General features: G+C 46.0%; 4 protein-coding genes across 5 annotated transcripts; 1 reads left to right on the forward strand and 3 right to left on the reverse strand.

The window, feature by feature from the left end:
* Positions 1-36: 36 nt before the first annotated feature.
* LOC108031629 (probable ATP-dependent RNA helicase DDX55 homolog) lies at positions 37-4,300 on the reverse strand. Of its 2 annotated transcripts, none has more exons than XM_017105234.3 (2): positions 4,138-4,300; positions 37-2,400 (listed from the first exon to the last, which is right to left on the reverse strand). In XM_017105234.3, the coding sequence occupies exon 2, from the start codon at positions 1,924-1,926 to the stop codon at positions 85-87; it is 1,842 nt and encodes a 613-aa protein (XP_016960723.1). In that variant the 5' UTR covers positions 1,927-2,400; positions 4,138-4,300; the 3' UTR covers positions 37-84. The 2 variants fall into 2 exon arrangements, with proteins under 2 accessions (XP_016960723.1, XP_050745148.1); XM_050889191.1 differs by lacking the exon at positions 4,138-4,300 and adding an exon at positions 3,250-3,861.
* A 6,779-nt stretch (positions 4,301-11,079) lies between these two features.
* Positions 11,080-12,216, forward strand: LOC108031250 (protein atonal). Its single transcript, XM_017104487.2, has one exon. It carries the CDS (start codon positions 11,120-11,122, stop codon positions 12,044-12,046), a length of 927 nt encoding a protein of 308 aa, XP_016959976.1. The 5' UTR covers positions 11,080-11,119; the 3' UTR covers positions 12,047-12,216.
* Positions 12,217-20,595: 8,379 nt separating this feature from the next.
* LOC108031321 (protein C19orf12 homolog) lies at positions 20,596-21,276 on the reverse strand. Its single transcript, XM_017104567.3, has 2 exons — positions 21,004-21,276; positions 20,596-20,949 (listed from the first exon to the last, which is right to left on the reverse strand). Exons 1-2 carry the CDS (start codon positions 21,203-21,205, stop codon positions 20,729-20,731), a joined length of 423 nt encoding a protein of 140 aa, XP_016960056.1. The 5' UTR covers positions 21,206-21,276; the 3' UTR covers positions 20,596-20,728.
* Positions 21,277-21,465: 189 nt separating this feature from the next.
* Positions 21,466-22,101, reverse strand: LOC108031284 (uncharacterized). The gene is made up of 3 exons (XM_017104527.3): positions 21,928-22,101; positions 21,825-21,857; positions 21,466-21,760 (listed from the first exon to the last, which is right to left on the reverse strand). The coding sequence occupies exons 1-3, from the start codon at positions 22,022-22,024 to the stop codon at positions 21,543-21,545; spliced, it is 348 nt and encodes a 115-aa protein (XP_016960016.1). The 5' UTR covers positions 22,025-22,101; the 3' UTR covers positions 21,466-21,542.
* Positions 22,102-22,836: the final 735 nt, after the last annotated feature.

A 22,836-nucleotide genomic window follows, 5' to 3' on the forward strand; every position in this document is an offset into this window, starting at 1 on the left:
CATTGTTCTTTTATAAGAAGTATAAAACACAAAACATTTTCCTAACAGATATTTATTAATCAAAAAATTGATCCCCTAAACAGGTCACTCATTGTCGCCCTCGATGCCCATGGCCTTGTCGAATTCCTCCTCGCTGATTTTGTTCTTTTTGAGGCGCTTGAAGAGTCGGATATCGCTGGCCAGTTCGTCGAGGTCCTCCTGGCTGAACTGCTGTCTCTTCTTTCCCTTTCCAGATCCCGCCTCTGCCTCCGCTGCTTTCTTTCGTTGCTTCTTGGCCTTGCGCAGCTCCTTCTTGGACTTGGCATCCAGCTTGGCCTTCTTGGTCTGATCCCAGGACTCGACGCGCTTCTTGTGCTGTTTCTGGCCGGGCCAGCTCCCCGTCTCCTGGTACGTTTCCATTTTTTTTTGTCGGACCTGCTCCTTTTGGGCGTTCTTGTAGGTAAGCTTGGTGAGATCCACCTCGAAGGTGGGGGCAATATAGCCGCCTTCCTTGTAGTTCTTCAGCTCCGGCATGCGGGGCAGTTGCAGAAGGCCGTAGGCAGTAGCCATTTTGCCCAGATCCAGATCTTTTAGCCGGAGAATAGCACTGCACTCGTGCTTGGTGTATGCCCTTACATGGGAGACAAAAGCGCGCATTCCCTTGTCATAGACGCCCTTGTCCGCCACCTGCAGCCGATGCAGTTGCTCTAAAACGGATGGCAGTTCCTTCTTTTCAGCAACATCATCGTTCTCCTCCTCTTCGGTGGGCAGTTCATTCAGCTCCACCTTCTGGTTGATCTTCAGGAAGTGTATGTAGGCATCTTCGCTGGGCAGGAGAAACAGCAGAGCGTTGCCCTCGTTACCCTGTCGAGCAGTGCGTCCCACCCGATGCACAAAACTGGAGGCAGTCGAGGGTGGATCCCACTGCACCACCCACTCGATCTCGGGCACATCCAAGCCGCGCGCCAGTACATCCGTGCAGAGGAGTACAGCCTGCGGTGTGTTGCGGAACTTCTCGACCACGCTGGCCCTTTTGTTTTTCATCTTTCCGTGGATTCCCAGCACTGTGCGTTTGGGAAGAAGGGGCGGCAAGGCCTCCGCCCAGTACTCCACACAGGCGCAGGTGGGAAAGAAGACCATAACCTTCCCGTTTCGAGTGCCGGGGGAACTAAGGAACTCCAGCAGGGCCAGAAACTTGCGTTCCGGCTCTACAATCCTGTAGAAGTTCTGCAGGCGGGCGGGCGTATTCACGGAGGCCTTCTCCTTGACCGAAACAAGTACGGGATTTCGCAACCCCGCTCGGATTAAATCCGTAACCTCGGTGGTTTGGGTGGCGGAGAAGAGGCCAGTTCGTCGCTGGCGGGGCAGGTAGCCCAGTATGTTATTTACACTCGTCTTGAAGCCCAGGTCCAGCAGACGATCGGCTTCGTCGAGCACCAGGAACTCGAGGCTCTTGACCCGTGCCGCCAAATTCAGATCATCCCCCTTGCGCTGAAAGAGATCCTCCAGTCGGCCGGGCGTGCACACCAGAATGCAGGGCGTCTCCTTGCGCAGCGTAGCTATGTCCTCCTCGATGCTGTTGCCACCCACAATTAGCTGTTGATTCAGGTGCTCCAGATCCTCGTGCTCCAGGAATTGTGCCAGCACTTCGGAGATCTGGCGGGCCAGTTCCCTGGTGGGTGAGATGACGAGGGCACCGATCTCCTTGGGACCCCACGGCGTCTCCTTGTGGCGTCTCTGCAGGATTTCCAAGAGAGGTACGAGAAACGCCAGCGTTTTTCCGCTGCCCGTCACAGCCTCCGCGGAGACATCCTTGCGGGCCAGGAGCAGCGGAATGGCCGCCGTCTGGACGGGCGTCATCTGCTGGAAGCCGAAGCTCTGCACCACCTGGAGCACGGCATCTGAGAGTGGTGGTTTGTCCAGCGAAGACCACTTCTTTCGAGACATCGCGACTTATTTTGTCAACAAAACAAAAACATGTGCGCGTTAGAGTGACCCTTTCGGCGATAGTCAAACCGAAGAGGGGGCAACGCCGTATACAAAATTTTCAAAATGTGCGCATATTGCAGTGTTGCCAGCCAAATCCAGCGTTGCCACATCATTTTCATAAAAGTAGTCGATTGCCATCGTCAGACACTCGGTAGTCGTTAGCGCGCCTTTCCTCTGCTTATCGAAATTCAAATTAATGGCGAAATCCGTACCACATAAGAAATGGTAAGACAGCCTTGACACTTGCGCTGCATCTCCAACACCAGCTGCCACCGCTTTCACTCACATTTCTATTTGCACCCGCCCACGAGTGCCCTAAAAAAAGGCGCCACACACACCGTTTGCTGTTGGGCTGCTTGTATGGATTCCAAATCATCCGAAAAAAGCGTGTGCCATCTGTCGCCTGACGCTGCATTTCCAAAATATTGATGCCTGCAAATAAAAAAAATCGGAAGTAAAAAGTGATCGATTTTTTGTATTTTTATTTTCATTTCGTCAACAAAATGGGAGAACTACGGCGGGGAATCGTGGAGTGGAGTGGCGGGCGAGGTGTTTAGACCGGACCAACAGGCTAAACGACCGACCGCCTTGGCAGACGCGCGTCAGACGAATTCGAGCCGAGTCCCGAAAGGGGAAAGAGAAGAGGAAAAGTTTGGAACGCGTGTGGCCAAAAGTTAATGAAGCGTTTAAAAATTAACTTGTGGCCAAGTGGAGGCAAAAAACGCTGAACAGTTAGGGCGAGAATGCGGCTCCAGTTGAGGGATTGTGGCTGCTCAACGGTGTCAAAGTATTTGGTTGACTTCTTACTTTTAAGTACTAAAGCTATAAGTTCATTAAAAATAACAGACCTATATAATAGGGAAATCTGAAAACAAACTAAGCAATTAAGTTCCTCCAGCTCCCTGAGCAGGAGTCACTTTCTGGCTGGAGATCGTTTTGGCATTGATCTATTTTCCTCATAAATATGTATTAAATTAGAGGATTCCTTTCACATTTAATTTCTTTTGTGCCCAAGGGAATAATCAATTCAAGAACGCCTTCAAATCCCGGGGCATAAGCATGTCCTTGCTGTGCGTTCTTTGTGTGTTTTTATTTTTTTGTTTGCCCAACCCTTGAGGAGATTGATTATTGTTTATACTTGTGCCCCTGCATCGATGTGTATCTATATCTGTATCGAATGTATGGCCATGTGAATGCAGTGCAAACAGGCGGAGGATTGTGGTCAACGCCAACGCATCCCCTCTTTGAATTGGGGCAATTAAAGTTGTTCGCTCGACTCACTCCGCTGAATGCCTGCACATATATGGACACGTGATGGAGACGGGGCCAGGGAAATTATGCTGCTTTCCCCGAGGACGGGCCCAGGGCAATTAACCCCTTCTGGCCCTCATCTTCCACTCCTGCGGGGGCGTTAAGTCGGCCACGAGTTTCTGGTCAATTTATCAAATAAATCCACGAATTCCTAGAAATCGAAATAGAGCGATCTTCGAACTGAGATTCGGAAATCGAAAGCCGTCTGGGAATTTGTCCTGGCGTCGGCTCGATCGGCGGCAATTATGCTAATTATGAGTTTGATTGGTGCTCTCATAGAATTTCATGCCGGGCCTTTGTTCTGCCCGCAAAAAAGCATTAAACTAATGGCTGTGCCCCTTGGTTTTCACACATTGCGCTCCAGTTCCAATTACCCGGAACTCCTCTTCCTGCTGCAAATGGCAAATACCGAAGGACTTCTGCCAGGATCATTGATCATTCCGGTAATTTGCTGGGAATTTCTTCTTACTTTCGGCAATGTCCTCGGCTACCTGACTGCACTGCCTGTCAGCTCCTGTGTGGTCACTTCAGCTACGTTGGTACAAGTGACATTTGCGGTTGAAAATATCAATTTCCATAAAGTGCAATTGTCACCTCAGCGCCGAGACCTCCCCCAATGATCAAGGAACTGTCAGCGATCCAAGTTAATCTCAAAATTTGATTTTCAAATTAGAAAAACACCAGCCAAATACCTGCACAGAGTCCGGCAGACAGTAGTCACTTATCTGATGGTCAATTTTTCAGTTTCACTGGCTGATGTTGAGAAATTGCCCCCGGCGCATCGATATCGGTTACGATTTACATTTCACTTTTTACATTTTTACACTACCCAAAAACAAGGTAAGACATATCAATTACCCACGATCGCCGTTTGTTGACAGTCGCACCACTGGGATAAGAATAGGAGCTGGGAATGGGATCGGGTTCGTGTGGCTGCTGGAGGATCCTTCCTAGAAAGTCATTTCTCACACTGACCGTTCTGGCATTTGTTTGTGTTTAATTTCGATTTCTTTTGTCCCGGCTACTTGACTGCGGCCCAAGTGTTTTCCGTCTTACACCAGACAGGCGACGGAGAGCGCTAAGGTGCCAAAAGTGGCGATGGCACCTATGGGAAATGGGAATTATCACAAGCTGACCTCCGCGGAATTAAGTAAAATGGAGAGAAAAACGTACAAAACAGAAGACGAGGGCCGAAATCCTTGAAACCGTTTGAAAGTTTCGCTTTTTTCGGGCTCGCAGCCCCTCGGTTGTTACCCTAATTTCGGCTCATCTTCATCCAGACTCGCGGGCCCTGATCATCGGCAGCTTATCTCATCTCTCTAGCCGGCGCACGCGTGTCATCCCGGGCAGCAATCAAAGTGATATGAAAATTGCATTTGGGTTCAACAGGTTCGCAGTTTTCGATTGCTGATCGCTGTTGCCCAGGCACTTGAAGAAAATCTTAGGGAATTGCGAAAGGACACCAGAAATAATGGATATAATATACATGATCTTAAAGAATTAGAACTATAAGAGTTCGGTTGTGGAAAATACTATGTAGTTGAATATATTTAAAGTTCTTACAAAAAAAAATTATGGATCAAAGTGCCTAATATAGTAACAACCCATCGAATTGTCATCTTGACCAACGAAGTAGTTAATATTTCAGCTGCAAAATACAAGAAACGTAGCCGTTGACAGTTCCTTTAATATTAAAGCAATTTCCAAAAGAAAAATAAGATACTATTTTTAATTGAAGCCAACCTGACGCCCAAACCTATTTCTCTCAGTGCACTCTTGCTGTTCTTTGCTGTTCTGTTAATTTTGTTTGCCTAAAGGTTAAACGTGCGAATTTCACCCAAAGGCAGTCGCCAGTTTCGAGGGCTCCAGGGACTCGATTCGGATTTCGGTGGTAATCGGTCTGACTTCTGACTGGCCATCCACATCCACTCCTGCTCCTGCTGCTGCTCCAGCTCCTGCTCCCACTCCATTTATATCTGCGATTCGCGTACGGTACGCGAATTTCGCTGCTTCGCCTAATTAAATGTAATTTGGTACTTCCTTTTCAGCCGAAATAATGCATATAAATAGTATCTTTAGTTTACATTTTATATTCCCCCACCCGCCGCCACCGGCTCTCATTATTATAAATTTTCGTTTTCTTTCAGCGATCGGCGAGTGGCTGAGATCCTGGCATAGCCGGCGTGTACCCCAGCCCCTCCCGGAGGTCAGAGGCGTCCCTCTGGCCCTCTGGCCTCCATTCCGGGGTTGAATTCAATGGAATCCGCCGGCCCCGTCCGCTGGCACTCTCTCCTTTTTCGCGGCACACAAATCTTAAGTGCAACAATATGGCAATTGTTGTGTATTGCTACGAGAACGAGAACTTGTTAATTGTTTCGCGCTCGAGTGGCCAAGAGCGCTGAATGGGCCTGAATGGGCTGTGGGCTCTCCGTTCCACGAGGTGCTCCTTGCGTTTCAGGGAAACACTTTCCAGACGGCCCTGCCATTGTGGCCTCCTCCATTCATGGAGTGCATCTAGAGCGGGATCGTGACCCGAATGCCGAGGGGTTCCTGCGATTGCTGCTTTGCCGCCTGCCGCCGCAAATTAGGTGCTCAATTACGCTAAGGGAATCGAGAATTCCTGGGTAATTTCCGAGTGATTCAGAGCTTCAGCCATTTCACACAGAGAAAAACGACACTTTCGGCGAAATAACATTCTTAGAACGGAACAGACTTAGAATCTGTGGATCATTCACTATGCATCACTCGTTAAAAAACAAATCTTTAACTTTAAGCCAAGCCATATAAAGTATAGAAATTGTTGCTAAAACCTAAGGATTAAGTTCAAAAGAAAAATGAAAACCAACACAAAATTAAATTATAAAATGGATATATAAAGTTGATAAATAAGTTGAATTAATTCTATATTAAGGTCTTTGTTTTTAGTTCTCCCTTCTAACAAAAGATTGTATTTGTACCTATTTTTGGATTGCCTTAATTTTGCTATGATAATATCTTCTGGTCTGTGATCCGCCATAATTTGTTTATAACATTATAATATGCTCTTTGATTTTAGTTCCCACTTCTGTATGCCTATTTTTCAGTGTGCATGGCTTAATTCTCTGTGCAATCATAGTAGTGAGTCACCCGAAAGTGAATCTTGACCACGTGGTGTACCATGTCTAGTCCCAGGCTTGAACCCTTCGCCGTCGCTTTCTCAATCATTTTTCATCCCAGGCACTTCCTTCCGCAAAATGTTCTCACACTTGACCCGCTGTTGGGCTCCGCCCAAAGGATCAGGAGGGAAATCGGAAGTGGTTGAGCAACAGGAGGGAGCAGCATCTCTCCTAGAACTCTTCAATGTTGTTTCAATATTTTTTCGAAAATCTTATTAAAAATTGTTGTTATTGCTGCCGCGCGGGGCCTTTTCTCCGTCTTTTGTGTGTGAGTTTCGTTTTCGTTTCTTTTTTATTGCTTTAATCATTTTTATTTTGTGCGGCTTCCGTGCCACCTGTTATGGTTACGACCACGGCCAAGAGCCCGAGAAACCAACCGGCTAAGGAGCCAAGGAGCCCAGAGGAGCCCGGCCGAGGTCCTTCAGAGCCTTTTTGATTTTTCTCAAGTGATTGCGTAGTTTTCATCTGTTTTCTTTGTTCCAGCGAGCAGTGTTTCAAATTTGAATTGATCACTTGGCTGGGATCTGGGATAGGGTTTCGTGGGACTGGGACCCGCACCTCGCTCATAACAATAGCAATCACAATTTGTCGATCGGTTATGAAGCCAACTTCCGACTCGGAAACGAGGGTAGGCCAGGCAAATGGGGATGCATATGCACCATGAAATTAATGTTTGATAGCCGCATTAAAGTCAAGAAAGGTCGGGGAGTCTCCCCGCACTTATAAAATCGAATCTGGTTTCTGGCTTCAGCACATGACCTGGATTCGTCTAATTAGCGATCAATTTGTCGATGTTACATTAGTTTAATCAAATTCATAATAGATTATAGTATCAAAGGGTCTTAAAAATGTTGGGGGTTTTGAGTATTGAATATTGAGTGAAGTGGTAATAAAAACCACTTTATAATAGCATGTTTTACACTAATAATAAATTAAGTGCATAGAATTTAATGTTGGGAAATGACAGGTATGCATAACTAATATTACAAAATATACATTAAACCTAATTTAAATTTTTAATATGAATAGTAGTACCTTCCTCACCAGAAATTCCCAATTCCTTCAGCCTTGAATAAACGCAGACTTGGCACCTATTTGGACATGGTAAATCGGCCTACATTTATCTTATTATAAAATATGTGTAGCGAATTTGTCTTGCTTCGATAGGCGATCAGGGCTCATCTCTGGCGCCAGTCAGTTGCGAAAGATCACCGGAGATACTGATCGCCAGCAATGTTGGCAAAACAACACAACCGAGTTCCAATTGCCGCATCAAAGTCGGCGACAAAAACAGCTCTGACAAGGTCCGATTGCGATCCAATCTGGGCAGATATGCTGGCTATGAGGAGCAGCCCTCAACGGGATGATAACCATCAGTGGCAATCTACGACAAAGAGCCGGCTCAACAGGAGGTGAGGGCGTGCCCAAACAATGACACAGTGGGCGCTGCAAGGACTCAGCCCCGAGAATGAGCAAAGGGACTCACCCGTCTATCCAGCGGTGGACGTGTGTATAATCTAGTTTTAATTTTCATGGGAATTAACCCATGCCCGAACCAATTTGCCAGCTACAATGTGCAATTTATGCGCTATTTGTTTAAGCAATTTTGAACGGCCCCCGGTGTCCGGCGTCCAGCGTACAGATCCAATTCAATCCCGTGCAGTGTTTGCCTCGATTCGAAGCCATCCCCGGCGTATTTGCTTTGATTTCCACTTGACTTTTTATCGCCGCCGAGGAGCATATGTACATATGATATTTTCCATTTTTTCCGCCTCCCCAATTGCCGGTCAATATTTGCGGAGCCAAGTCAAACAGCGGCCAACAATGGTGGCGCTTTCCTCCTCGACTTCTGGGCCTTCAGCATTTGCATATTTAATTTGCCTTTAATGAATTTTCAATTTGACAATTGCCAAAATGCCACACACGAGGCCGGGACTCGTAATTTGGGGCCAGGCCACCCACGTCGAGGGAACTCGGTATCTGGGCAATTGGGAATGGGAACTACCAGGTTCGAGGAACTGGCATGCCAGGCGATTGCATGTCCAGGCTCCTGCTCCTGCTCCTTTCGCTCTCGTCTGTGAAATGGGACAGAGTGTTAAATGCTAATAAAATAAGTAACATACAAATTTTTCAATTTCAGCCAAAAAATAACTGGGCCGAAGAGGTTGACGTCAAGCAGAAGCCGGTGGACTGGGATTCGGATGGGGTCCGGGCTTGGACAACACTTTCACGGCCCAGAGCGACTTGCTAATGGGAGTCGTTGACGTGCGCCTACTTTCCTCTTATGGGCATCTCCTGCGCCTACACTTCCACTTGCCAAAGAGAGTGGCTGGGAAAGGGTATGGGAAGGCATTTAGATCCTAATAAATGTAAGCTAATATGGGGAAGTTAATAAACTATGATAAAATAATAAAACATTTATAAGATAAGATTATAAATACATAATAAACCCTCTTAAAGATATAATCAACTAGTGAAGATGACACCATTAACATACAAATGTTCTGCTCAATCAACTTTTGAGATGAAAATGTATAACAGGATCTACTTAAAAAATATGATTTGTAAATTGTTCTCCTTTTAAATAAGAAGGTTAATTATCTATGATTATCCAAAATATTTATAAAGCCTATCAGTATATCTTCAACCTGAAAAATCGTAGGTTAAAAATCGCTTTATTTGTAAAGGTGTGGTAAAGAATTTAGCATAAGTCTAATGGGTGTTGGGAAAATATATTTTATCTGTGTCTTGATGCTGCATTTTTCTTTAGATAAAGCGATATGATGGCAGAATAGTGTCATAATGATGCCGAATCAGTAAAACATTTTTGAAAAATTAAGAAGTCTAGGAAGCAGATTGTTATTTTCGATTTTTGAAATAAGGTATAGTGTAGTAATAGGTATAATTTTTATTTTATTGTATTATTTGTAAGAGTGTTTGATGGTTCATCTGTTGGCAGCCATTCATCTGCCTTTGTCATGCGCTTTCTGGAAGCTGCTCCACTTCAGTTGCATTCCCGTCGATGCACAAGTTGCATTTATGCATATTGACATGAAAGAAATGGCCCGTTGCCAGCGTAATGATGCTCCGGAGGTACTGGTTCAGGAGGTATCTGGGTCCGCACTCCTTCACATCGGTTAGCTACTCGATAACTGACAGGCACGCAAGGCGCCCGATGCGGACTGGAGGCGTCGAGGGAAAAAAGGAACCCTTAACCCTTTTTGCCCGCCTGCCTCAACTGGCGGCACGTGCATCGAAATGGTAGTGATGCAGCAATGAAAATGTAAATTTCCCAATCGATATGCAGCGGATGCCTTGACATCGGCTAATTCCGATAAGGGCAAACTTTACAGCGGAGATGCAATCCGATGGATACGATACACACAATTGCAGGTGTAACAACTGTCGGTTGCGGCCAGTGGCTCGTAAATTGCACAGGGCATCGGGGGACTCGCAGGACACTCGCAGGACACTCTCAAGGGTGGACGAAAGGTCAAACCTACCTGTGTGCGTCCAATAAATTCGTGCTGCCGTCGCTGGTGCGGTTTGTTGTGTGACATTTTTATCTAATTGACAGCGTTTTTGTTGCCCGGCAAAAAACGAAAGATCTCCTTGGGGCGTGCTACTAGTTATGCGACTGGGTGGCCGCGGGACTTCAAAGACACTCGGGGCTACACCCACGAATGGGTGAATTCTAGGTGAATTCATTGCATTATGATTTCCAGCGAATCATTAGGGATCGAGGGGCGTTCTCAAGGCATCCGATGCGATGCGAGGACCACCGTGGGCGCCTGCTTTCGCTGTGTCATCCTGGGATCTACAACTAAATTCCCTGCTCATGATCGAGCCCACGGCCGCTTTAATTGCGAGGCGCTAAACGCTAACCCAACTCTTAGTTAGTGTCTGCCACGCTTATTAGCCGCGCTGAAGGTCGGAGCCGCGGAGGCAGTCAAGCGTGTCCTTGGCCAAGCGGCGCTAGCTACCCTCTTCAAGGCCTTCGGCTCCTTCGGGAAACAGGCGTATCAATCGGAGAATTTGCCAAGTTGTAATAAACAAGATTTTTCATTGCGATATTCCGCCCCCGACTTTGGGCCAGCGTGTCGAATGACCCTAAGGCGGTGCGTTTGTAAGGGTTTCCCTGGCCAGGTCAGGTCGGCACAGGTAGTTGTGTTGATTCCGATTAGATAAACTCATAAGGACCGCTCCTCTGCCATTTGGTGCTGACAAATCGTTGAGGGATTTTTGCAAATTTCGCCGCACTTTGCGGTCGACTTTAATCCCGCTTCGACTGTTTGTCCAAGTTCTGTTTGCATTTCCGCCCATAATCCTGTTCCGGTTCGGCCGGCCAGCCTATAATCATCTTGTTAGCGGCTTTAGATGCCGCGATAGTCCGTTTTCTAGCGCCATTTTAAGCTCTGTAAGCCAGCAAGGTGGACTGAGGGCAAGAGAGCTGCCACAACTCACCACCAGCTGCCATTGGCCAGGCCACTCGGGCGGCACGTGCTACCCTCGACGGCAACTCGTTTACCTGGCCCCTACCTGCCCTGCGAGACCTTCGGGCCTCTGCAACCAACGTGGTGGGTTTGCGGGTATAAATAGGGCCGAAAGGACGAGAGACCAGCCAGAAACCCGCCAGCAACAGCAGCGTTCGTATCGTTTAGCCACCAGCAACCAGCAGCAGCAACATGTCGTCCAGTGAGATCTATCGCTACTACTACAAGACCTCCGAGGACTTGCAGGGCTTCAAGACGGCCGCCACCGCCGAGACGTACTTCAATCCCATGGCCGCCTACAATCCCGGGGTGACCCACTACCAGTTCAATGGCAACACCCTGGCCAGCAGCAGCAACTATCTGTCCGCCAACGGGTTCATCAGCTTCGAGCAGGCCAGTTCCGATGGCTGGATCACCTCCTCGCCGGCCAGCCACCGATCCGAGAGTCCCGAGTATGTGGACCTGAATGCCATGTACAACGGGGCCAACATGGTCCAGAACCAGCAATACGGAATGGTGATGGAGCAGGCAGTGGTTCCAGCTGCTCCTGCCGTTCCTGCAGTGGCCTCTCCTCCGGCCGTGGAGGTCATGGGCTCCTCCAATGTGGGCACTTGCAAGACCCTGCCAGCTCCTGCTGCTCCCAAGCCCAAGCGCAGCTACACCAAGAAGAACCAGACCGCCACTACCTCACCGATCTCGTCTCAAGAACCAGCCCAAGTCAATCTCTACACCGAGGAGTTCCAGAACTTCGACTTCGACAACTCCGCCCTGTTCGACGACAGCGTGGAAGATGACGAGGACCTCATGCTCTTCAGCGGCGGCGAGGACTTCGAGGGCAACGATGGCTCCTTCGACCTGGCCGATGGTGAGAACCAGGAGGGCGCTGCCGGCGGCTCGGGCAAGAAGAGGCGTGGCAAGCAGATTACGCCCGTGGTGAAGAGGAAGCGCCGCCTGGCCGCCAATGCCCGCGAGCGTCGCCGGATGCAGAACCTCAACCAGGCCTTCGACCGCCTCCGCCAGTACCTTCCCTGCCTGGGCAACGACCGCCAGCTGTCCAAGCACGAGACCCTCCAAATGGCCCAGACCTACATCTCCGCTCTCGGAGACCTGCTGCGTTAGGATCCCTAGAATCCGCGAGAACCCTTCTCAGTTATTGTTGGAGCTTGCCAAATGTTGTACCTAGCCTGTATATATAGAATAGCCAGGAGCCCAGTAGTGAATTACCGACTAAGTATTATGCTGTTTATTGTTTAGTTAATTAGCCTAATGGAAGACAATGATTGGACTAAGGAAGACAAAATAAAAACACTATTCATAAATCATATATATTTTGGCTATTTATTTATTTGGAGTTTGGTGCAGCATTTTATTTACTTGGGTTATGCAATGGTAAAAAGTCGATCGCTTTCTTTTATGTTTAAGTTAACTTATAATATATATAATTATTTTTCCTAAAATGGAATTGGGATATTGTAGTCATGATATAAAATCGTTTTGTAAAAATAAAGATAAGAACTATATTGTACTTCACATTTTATAGATTTTTGTTCCTTGCTCAATGCAAACGTTTAAATGAACTTAACTTTGGATAACTAGTTTTGTTTATAATCCACTTGATTGATTTATTTTAAACTTAATCTTTATTTTTGTTAGTCCTACTTTCTAGGCCTAAATGAGCTTTATAATATTTACAATTCTGCTCCGGATGAAGCCCCTGGAAGGCAACCAGTTAAGTAAGCCATCCAAATCCTTTTATCTCGGAACGGTTCTGCTTCTCTTAACCCTCGACATCCACACTTATCGGCGGGGCATCAATTCTCACACAGTTTTTCGAGGGTTTAGCGTCTCGCGCCCAGTGAATTGGACTTTATTATATGGGGGAAGGTGATCGATTTGGCGCTTCGCGATCAATTTGTAGACAGTTCGACAAAATTAGGGCCTGCTCCTCGGGCTGGCCAAAACAAATACGATCCGCGGCGTTCCCCAGAGCAGTATTGTGCCAATGCCAATAATTACACGGCACGGCGCGCCGGAGTGTAGCTGCCAAATTAAGTTAAGTGTTGGGCTGATCTGCTTTCAGCAGTCGCAGGTCGCATGCAATGTCCGTGTGTCCGCATGTCCGTAAGTCCGTCCCTGTCCCAAAAACCTTTTCAACTTTTTGGAGTTGGAGCTGGAGTCCAAGTCCGAGTCCGAGTCGAGTCCCGAAAATCATGCGCCACTCACAAATCGTTTAAGGCGAAGTTCGATCCTCGATCGTTGTTGGCGGATAACCTCAGCGGCTTAAGACTTTAAGCCGAAATATGCACTTGGAGAACGAATTGTATCTTTTCCAGAGGTTTAGATTTTTGTGTTTTAAGATATCTTTAAAGACATGATGTAATTAACCAGGAAAGGAAACGTTTTATAAAATTCTATAATATTTTGAGATATGTCAAGAAAGTATTTGTGATCTTTGAAAAACCTTTTTATAACAAGAAATGAATGGTTTCTAATATATGGTAGATCCTTTGAAAGTTCTAAAATCTATAATATTTATCAGTAAATAAGAATATCACACTATTTTCCTTTATTTTGGGATTGGGATTGGGAAATTGGGATTTTATCTTAATTATTAACCCTTAATAAGAGTAATATATCTTGAAGCTCGACCTCAATTTTTGGTTTCTAAGGATAGTGTGTTAGCTCTGAAGGTGATTTTGGGCAGTGCAGCATTTCATTCAGCAGAAAGCCGAGCAGATCCGTCCCGGCCAGTCAGCCAGTCAATCATTCGGAAGATTCGAAGCCAATTTGTTGATAGCGACAGCGCCCGTTGACTGCTGACGATCGACTCCCGCATGGGAATTGGAGCGCTTGGAGCGGGATCAGGATGGGAGGCGGGGGCGTGGCGCGACCGGATTTCGTGGGCTGTTTCTGTTTGTTTTATAAAATCATTTTGCAGGCGTCGCCGCAAAGGCTTTCGGGGATTTGGGGGCTCGCAATCAAAAGGAAATTCACATAATTAGTTACGCGGCATCGACAGGGCTTCGTTAAATTGTTAATGACTTAATTTAGTGGTCGCGGTAGGTGCGGGAGTGTCTTCTCCCCGTTTTTTTTTTCGCGATTTTGCGATCCAGGCAATTATATGTGTATGCGAGGCACAAAGGCGATATCCTGCCGATATCCCTGGAGTGTCGCTCTTGTTAGCGACAATTTACGGCTTTGAACGCTTCCGCACAAAGCGCTGCCGTCAATTTGTCAATTACACAAATTGTTCGGATCGGATTGGGTTCGACTTCGCACTGGTATCCCCCGAACAGCAAAGGGGTGAGCGAGTCGGGATCCCAGGGATCCCTTCCTGTGGCTATCCCTCGTTATGCCCGGGCAGCGGCTACCTTGCCACCTGCATGCAGCTGCACAGACTCGGACTCGGATGCGAATTCAGATCCAGCTTCCAAAAGTGCAACTGCCTGCCAATACAATTAGTTAGAATTCATGAATGGACCCCAGTCGAGATTTCAGCTTTCGGCTCTTGGCCTTTGGCTTTTGGCAAAGCCGCCGACACAGCATCCGCATCAGGGAAGCCGCAGGAGGAGCAACTGGATCGGCAGCATCGGCAGCCACTTGCATGTCTTTGTCAATTTATAGACAGCTTGCCTGAGCATTATTAACACGTATTATTATGCGTTCGATGTCCGTTCCGGGGCTGCGTATTTTGTGGGTTTTTCTTGTCGTTTTTTCCCTGTCTGTCTCTGACAGGGGAGAACGAGTGCCCCGAAATTTGTCATGTCGATAATTGGCGAGCTTTATTTTGAGGTTTCTGAGGTGGCTGGCTGTTTGTATCCGCAGCTTAAGCAGTTAGTGCATCTGCATCTGCATCTACATCTGCGTTAAGCAACTTAATGAGCTTTAACACCATCAATTTGTCACTTCTTGTTAGTGTCGCCAGGGGGCAGGATCTCTTGGGGCTCGAGTTCATTGATTGCCAGCTGAATTGGTAATGAGGGCTCCTTTGTGGTCCTTAGGAATGGGACTCGTTGGGTGCAGATCAAAGCGGTCCTGACTGAAGTTCAAGGACTATAAATCTGGCATAGTAAACTTTGAAATACTTTGTATCTTTCAGGTAACAGGTAGCCCCAGCCAGCCATATTGTACAATCTGTAAGATTCAATTACCCCTGCACATTTTTCCATTGCGGTTTTGGAGTGTTTTGAAATAATTATTATACTATTTTTCTTCAATTGAAAAGATTTTCTCATGCCTTTTTGGGCACAATTTCCCTCATTTGAAAGATCGAAAGGTCTAACCACAACCACATTACTTTGTATCTTTGTATCCTATTCTCAAGTGCAGTTTCCGTTTCCGCCGACTTGTTTTGGCATTGTTGTGTGAACATTTTGCGCTGATCCTTTAATTGTTGCGCAACCTTTGCCAGGGAAATTGCAGGAACTCAGGTCCAAGACCCAAGGAACCCAAGGACTCGGTGATTAATGCCAGGCCTTTCTCCCAAGTCGCGTGTGCAGCGAAATTAGTGGCTGTTCGTAGTTGGAGAGTGTGTGTGGGCATCGGCATCCGATGGGTTTTGGCCATACCAAAGTGCGGGCCAAATGAATGCAATTATTAAGTCATAAAACGGACAGCGTAAAATGCCAAAGTCTGTAATTAGCGACACCAAATCACGCCAGCCACGCCCCTCTTCCTCATCCTCTCCCAGCCCATTATCGGACCTTGTGTGAGGTCCGTGGGGCTGGGAGAAAGGAGAAAAGAGAAGGACTACCTGGCCAAGGGGAGGGGGAGGACTCTATTAAAGGTCACCGTTTGTTTGGGGAAGTTCTGGCCCACAAGAGCGGCAATTAGTCAAACGATTCGCAACGCATCTTCCATCAATCAAGGGCGAACCCAGAGCTCCGATTACCTGTCCCGATCATCATTACCGTCCTCAACCTTGTCCTCCTCATCGGGAGCAGTAACAAACTTAACCGTTACCCATTTGACAAATAATTCGCACGGCCAACGGTTCAAAAATCTCTGGGTAACTCAATTAGCCACACAGACGATCGGCACGGCACACTTGAGTGACTTTCGGTTTGCAGAGACGGGACCCAGGAACCAGGACCACAGAGCCCAGATCCCCAGATCCCCAGACCCACCAAGTAGGTGGGCATCCCATCCCAGATACCTACATTATTTCGGCAGGCATCCCGAGCAGCCAAAGTTCTCAGTATCTCACGCTGCAGCCAACGGGGATCGAGGATCGACAGTGAAAGTGCATCAAGAAATCAAAGTCGTTCTGGATTTTTTGACAATTTTTTGGCGAGGCATCAAATTAACACAAGGCAAAAACCTTAAGATGCTACCAAGACGAGGCACAAAGCAAGCCAAAAGGTATCGAGGGATATTAAAGACCATACGAATTTGGTATGCTCTACAGAGATCAAAGATCCTCAATTTAGAACGTCTTAAAAGTAGAGTACTTAATAAAGGAATCCGAATAGCATATATGAATTACTAATGAAAGGTCATGTTTTGGATTTATATAAATTATAGAATTTATTTAATTGATAATATTTAATAATAATAATAATTGATAATTGATAAATGACTATGTTTTGTTTAATTTTTTTCAAGACCTTTATACAATTGTATCTTGAATTTCAAGGTAGAGAATCCATTAGGTGGACTACCAACCATCTTTTCCCCAGCATTTTTAACTGAAATCGCCACACGCAAGCCATCGCTTTGTCACGTTAAGAGCAGAGTCTGAAGATTTGCTCTGGTCTGGTGGTTCGTGGTCCGGGGCCTGTAATTTTGTATTGACATTGGGTCATTTGATACAGTTTTCCAGCTCATTTGCTTGTAATTGGGCACCGAAGTCTCGCCCAGACTCCGCATGGAGTCTTCGGTCCCGAAAAGCCCGAGCGTCGGGTTGACGACTTTTCAAATTATCAGTAATATTGTGGAACTCGTATGTTTATTAATCAGGATTTCGTGTGAAAAATGCGTCCAGGCTGCGTTCATACACTGAGCTTAAGCCCGGCTCAGCAGACAGCAACAAGAACCACATTTTCGGCAGGACCCTCAGTTTAATGTCAACGACGTCGGTGGCGTTGGCATCACTTCGTCTCTTGGCCAGCTCTTTGGGCCTCTTTTCTTATAAACAGTGGCTTTTCGATCGGGGGATGGGCCCGAACTGCCACCTGCATTGACTGGCCTCCGAGGCAGCGATTTTTGATTTTTTTGGGCACTGTCGCGACCTGGAGTGAGTGTGAACTTAATCCCTTGGCCCCAATTATTCAAGTAATTAAGTATTAATGTGCGAAATTTTATCACCTGCGGCCAGGGGTGCGATGGCTTTGTGCTGGACAAGCCGTGATTTTCCAGCCGATTTGTGTTTAAACGGTCGTGAAAGTGGGGCTTCTTGGACTCGATAAGGGGAATAACCTAAGCTTTAGGAAAAAATGGGATTTTACTTTAAGATGAAGCTGTTTCTAAAAGATTAAAACCTTTCCTAATCCCCTTGATCTCGCCCCAATCAAATCAAAACTATAATACACCAAAGTTAGCCCGGTAAAACCTTCCAGGAATAACCATAACTTTGAGTGATTGCCCATAAAAGCCGACTGATCAAGAGATGCCGCTGCAGGCCGACAAAGATCCGAGGAACCGGGCCTTGTCCGAGTGCAATTAGCAGATATAATCCGTGTGATTCCACCCAACTAAAATGTCAATAACAATAAATTCCTGGCAGCTAAGCGCCGATCAAGATAGCCATGTGATCAGCTCATAACTGTCAGGAGGCGATCAATTGAATTGCCCAGAGGTCCGGTCCAGGCCAACCCAGGCCAAAAGGGATAGGGGAATCCAGGCTGGCGAAGGCAAGGATTCTCCGAGGACCCCACAGGACTCGCTTCGCATAATATTTTAGAGGCGTGTTCCGCCTGTCAACATTTTATGTTGGTGGTCAGAGAGTCAAATTGTGGTCGCAACTGACACAGCAGCCCGGCTAGGAAAACTCCTCGGATGCTGAGAACCGCGCGGGTGTTCCCAGGACAGGTCCTTGAGCGCACAATGGAACAATGGCGAGTCCTTTGTGCAACAAAGGCCCCTACTTACAACACATTATGACACGAAATCGAAAACGAAAACGAAAACTACTCGGAATGCCAATGGACATTTTATGGCCCTCCATCGTCCTGATTCATTGCTATTGCTCTATTTCTGGGGCTCCTGGCGAGCTGCGGCATGTCCTGGCGACTCCTTTTGATGCATTGAATTTGCGTGAACCACGACTAATTTTATTGCTTAATTTTTTTGTGTGCCAGTGGCTTTGCGGCGATTTGTCTAATTGAACTGCGCGATCTGTAAAATTATACATTTGTCTCCGCGGCCAAGTTCATTATTTATCTCTGTATTTTTATTCCGACCTCTGGCCTTTGGGGGTTTAATGTAAATTAACCTCTTTGTTTTCGCTGCCTTTGATTTGGCTTTGTTTATGGTCGTTTTGGTAAGCGATTTGGGGATTTTATACGCCTGGGGGGTGGATAATTTGCTCATTTAGGCGATTTATTATAGAAGATCCATTAGGACTATTTTTTATGTAACTTTTAGCCATTAAAAACATAAAAGTAAGAGCGTAAAATTAGTAATAGTTCGGGTATTTTAAAGGAAACTAAAAATAGTAATATTTATTTATTCGTTCTAATATTAGTAGTGCTTCATACTTTCCACTGAGATTAAATTTTGATTTTGTATTTAAATTTAATATTAATTCTCGCCCTTTTTGATCTATCGTTTCTGTGTTCCTCAACCCTTAAGAAGGTTAGATTTTCCTATCATCTTTGTAGACGAACCAATTAATGTGGCGGGCATTTTCAGGAGTTGGCCAGCTGACGCTGCGATGTTTTGGCCTGATCCTGAGGCACACGTGTTCATTTGGCAGGCATGCGCGCGATTTCGGGGCTCAATTTGGATTTGTAAGCCGAGCCCCGACTGTCTGTGCATCCTTGTCGGCCTCACACCTTCCCCAATACCATTTGCCAATGCCCGATGCGCCGTGCCCATTACTCTCCTGCCACTCCCCAGGAACAACCCTTTCCAGCTCTGTTTTTGTTCTTACTTTTGGGGCTCCCTGGCCGAGTCCTTAAAGCCGCTTATCCTGCTGTTGCCGCTCGGGCCCGACTGTCTTCCCCGCTCTTCCTGCACTCGTGCTCCGATCGGAAGTCACCAGTAACTGTTGGTCGAGTGCTCCTGCTTCCTTGAAATCGTCTGCCAGGTCAGAGCGGAGAAGGAGCCAACCGTAAGGAAACAGCTACAAAAAGTATAATTTCAAGCGAGAGGCAAACGGTCCAGGCACTCGAAGAAATAGGGTAATCATTGGAAAAGTAATGAACAAAAGTAATCCCAGTATAAATATGTATATGTAATATTTAAAGCACTTCAATAAATATATAAAGTACATTTATTAGTTGGTACTGGTTGAAAAAGCTTATTCAGAGATCTGAAAGATCCTATATTAATTATATATCTACTATGGAGTATTTTGAATACAATTATCTGGGGTATTATTAAGTTAAGGTAAGTACCAGTTAACCTTTCCTCACAATCTTATGGAGCTAAGTTTGTTTGAGTTTATTCTACTCTTTATTCTTTCAAACAACAAGAACAAACCAAGAAGTCCTTTTGGAAATATTTTTGGAGTTTATTTCTAATATATTTCTAATATAATTCTAAACAACTTTAAAGTAAATTTTAAGCTATTCCTCCTAAGGGAAAATCTTCTTCTGCAATGGCATTTCTAAACAGCTTAAAACAATTTTTCTCAGTGGAGGAGCGAAGGAGCGTGGGCAACCCAATTTCCGAAGTCAAAAGTGGCACCAGATGACGGCGTGCGCCGTTCGTTTGTTCTAGAAGGAGACGGGGCGAGAGGTCCTTCGAGGGCCGGGGCGGAGGATCGGCGGAAGACGGCATATGTTGCGCCCTGGCTCTATCTCGCTTTGGCCCCTGCCCCGAGACTGATCCTTTTCGCTGGCTTTCACTCGCACGCCACGCGGCTCGTCCTGCAAAGAATACCGATTGTGAGCCCAAGACGCGCCAGTTGGTCGCAGGCGGAAACCTCGATCCTCAAGTGGTAGTCTACTGCTAGGCATCCCGGAGGCTAGGAGCGCATCTCCCTGGGTTTTCGGCCGACAGAAGGTCTAGTTACAGTTACCCGAAAGTTCGGCAGTAGCACTCGGGAGCCCACGCAATTAAAGCTGCATCAATCAAAATTAAAGACAATCCGGCAGCGATTCTTAAACGCCATCTAGGCACGTAAGCCGAGTTCTGAAGACGCCGACCCTTTGATACTTGTGCAGATCCTCCGACAGCATAGCTTGCGCCAATATGTCTCAAGGTGAAGGCCATTAAATTCGAATTACGCTTAAATGGCTGCCTACCAATCGCCGAATATAGACGAATTTCTTCGTATTGTGTAGGCTTTTTATAAATTAATTTCCTAGCAAGTAGAACAAAATAACATAAATAAAAAGCTTTTGATTTTCAGATTGATGTCATGGTTTTTAATCAATGCACTTCTTATCAAACTTACTGACCTAATTGCTAGTATTTATCAAAAGCCGAAATGACTAATTCGACTTACGATTCCTTGGATAGATCATTACTAGTAAATATATAAGTGCTAAAAATAATGTTGGTTATATAATTTTATTCAAAGATACATATCAGATGTAGTAAAAGGCCTTGTTATTATCGACCACAGGCAAAATGGCCATAGTATTATGTGACAATTAAAGGGATAACAAAGAAAAGTTTCACATGCACAGATGACTAATCGACAATGGTCATTCCCATACGATCAGTGAAAAAAGACTTGGCTGCGTCCATAGCAACCTGTTGCACCCTTCGGTTACTCAATATAAGCCCGGCTACCTCTGCAGGGCTCACATCTCTGACCTTGGATACGGCATTGGTCACGTGCTCCATCAGTTCTTGTCGCTGACTCTCTGATAAATCGTGCCTAATGACCTCACCGATTGACTTAAAGTTTCCTGGAATCGAGAGCCTGATAAGAAGGTGGTCACCATAGTGCGTGAAGTACTTGCCTTCCGTAAGTCCGTAGCCTACCAGACCTCCTATAGTGCCGCCCACTGCAAGTCCCCGGGGACCCATTAGCAATCCCCCGACCAAGGCACCCACAGCACAGAGGGCTGCTCCTTTGGCCGACTCCGTGACAGTCAGCTGGATATTTTCATCTTCGGCTAGTAGGCACAGGGCACTAAGTATGTCCTCGGTAATTGCGGCCATACTTTCTAGTTATGTTTAAAGGCCGCAGTGTTCAAAGGTTCAGAACTTTCCAGCAACTGAGTGGGATTTGGCAGCACATTTTCCTTATCAGTCGAAATGAAGGTAAATTGACCACTGTGGAGGGGAGTTACTCGATAGAAATTCAGTGTTCTCTATTATTTTGGCTATCGATCTATCAGTTACTGTTAAGTTTCGCAAAGATACGGCAAAAGCTTTCTATACATTTTTCAGATAACCACAGAACCCAACCAATTCCTGTACTTATTTAGGTGCCAGGAACACTTTTAGTGTTCCCATGGATTGCGGGCCCAGACTTTATTTAATTCATTGGACTTCCTTAATTAAGGGCCATTTGTAATCCCAAATTCCGCCTTAGAAACTCCAACAGTGCATCTAGTGCGGTTTTTTGCACATTGCCATCATGGGAAAGGCACTCCTCAGGGTCTTGGCTGTCACCGAGCACTCGCATAATGGCTTTGTTTACAAAGATAAGGAGCTGATCTAACACGATCTGCGTCAAGTCCAGGATTTTCTGATATACCCAGTTGATGGTTTCTGCAATTTGAAGAATCGTATTAATAGCAATTAAACAGTTACAGGTTGTTAAGGACGCCCTCACCTTCCTTACGTTCCTCTTTCTTTTGTTCGTCCTCTGTAGGCACATAATTGAAAACGTTTTTTATATGTAAATAAACTTTTCTCGAACAAAACAAGTTACTTGCCTGTTGGACTTTTATCGCGAATCCCTCTTGGTTTCTGCTTTCTTCTTCTCACCGCTTTCAGCAAGGCCTCAAGTATTTTTTCCAGTGTAAGTGCCATCGCACTGATTTTTTTCCAACTTGATTTAACTTCTTTGTCTTCACAACTAACTCTGTAAGTGCATTTGCTTTAGAGTTATCTGATATATGGTTTTTATACTATAGGTCGCCACTCAGACAACGAGCTTTTGATGTCTGAAATTTAGACCACAACTTTTAGTGCAATCAAAGCAGTCGATAACCAGTGATTAAAACTAGTGACTGAAAGTAATGTAACACTATCGGCGGACAATAGCTACAGTAGGACATCGGCTGGTACCCATCTATCCCCAACTAGTATTTATAATATATATTTTGTAGCCACAACTAAAAAGTTAAATTCAAAATGAAGAGATGAACAGATGAACAGATATACGTGCATTCTTAAAGATTGTTATTTAGTAATTTTTAGAGTGGTATAAGTAGAATGCCTGATTGTTTCTAACGCAATCCGTAGTTCGATACATTCGGATCTCGGCTTCCAATAGGCCAGAGTCGCGCGCTCACCGTTACCAAAATCCGTCAGATGTCTGAGGGTGCTCAACAGCTGTTGGAGTAGGTGGAATTTGAGCAGCCACAGCTCCGAGGCGATCATCATCGAGCAACAACTGTTACAAGCAGTAAAAATAAGATAAAATGCAGACTCTTAGTGAAATTGCAGCAAGAGCCGAAATAAAGAGTCGTAGACATTTTGGTTGCTGCACCGTGAACAATGGGAGATATATCCGAGAGGCGATGTGGTGTTCATGGGCATCTCGCAGATACTCAATCCGAAATTGCGCTCAGTGTGCCGAGGGCAGGTCAAAATAATTTGGCTCACTGCGGAAGCGAGAG

Source organism: Drosophila biarmipes, chromosome 3R (genome assembly GCF_025231255.1).
Source record: "Drosophila biarmipes strain raj3 chromosome 3R, RU_DBia_V1.1, whole genome shotgun sequence".
Taxonomy (NCBI): domain Eukaryota; kingdom Metazoa; phylum Arthropoda; class Insecta; order Diptera; family Drosophilidae; genus Drosophila; species Drosophila biarmipes.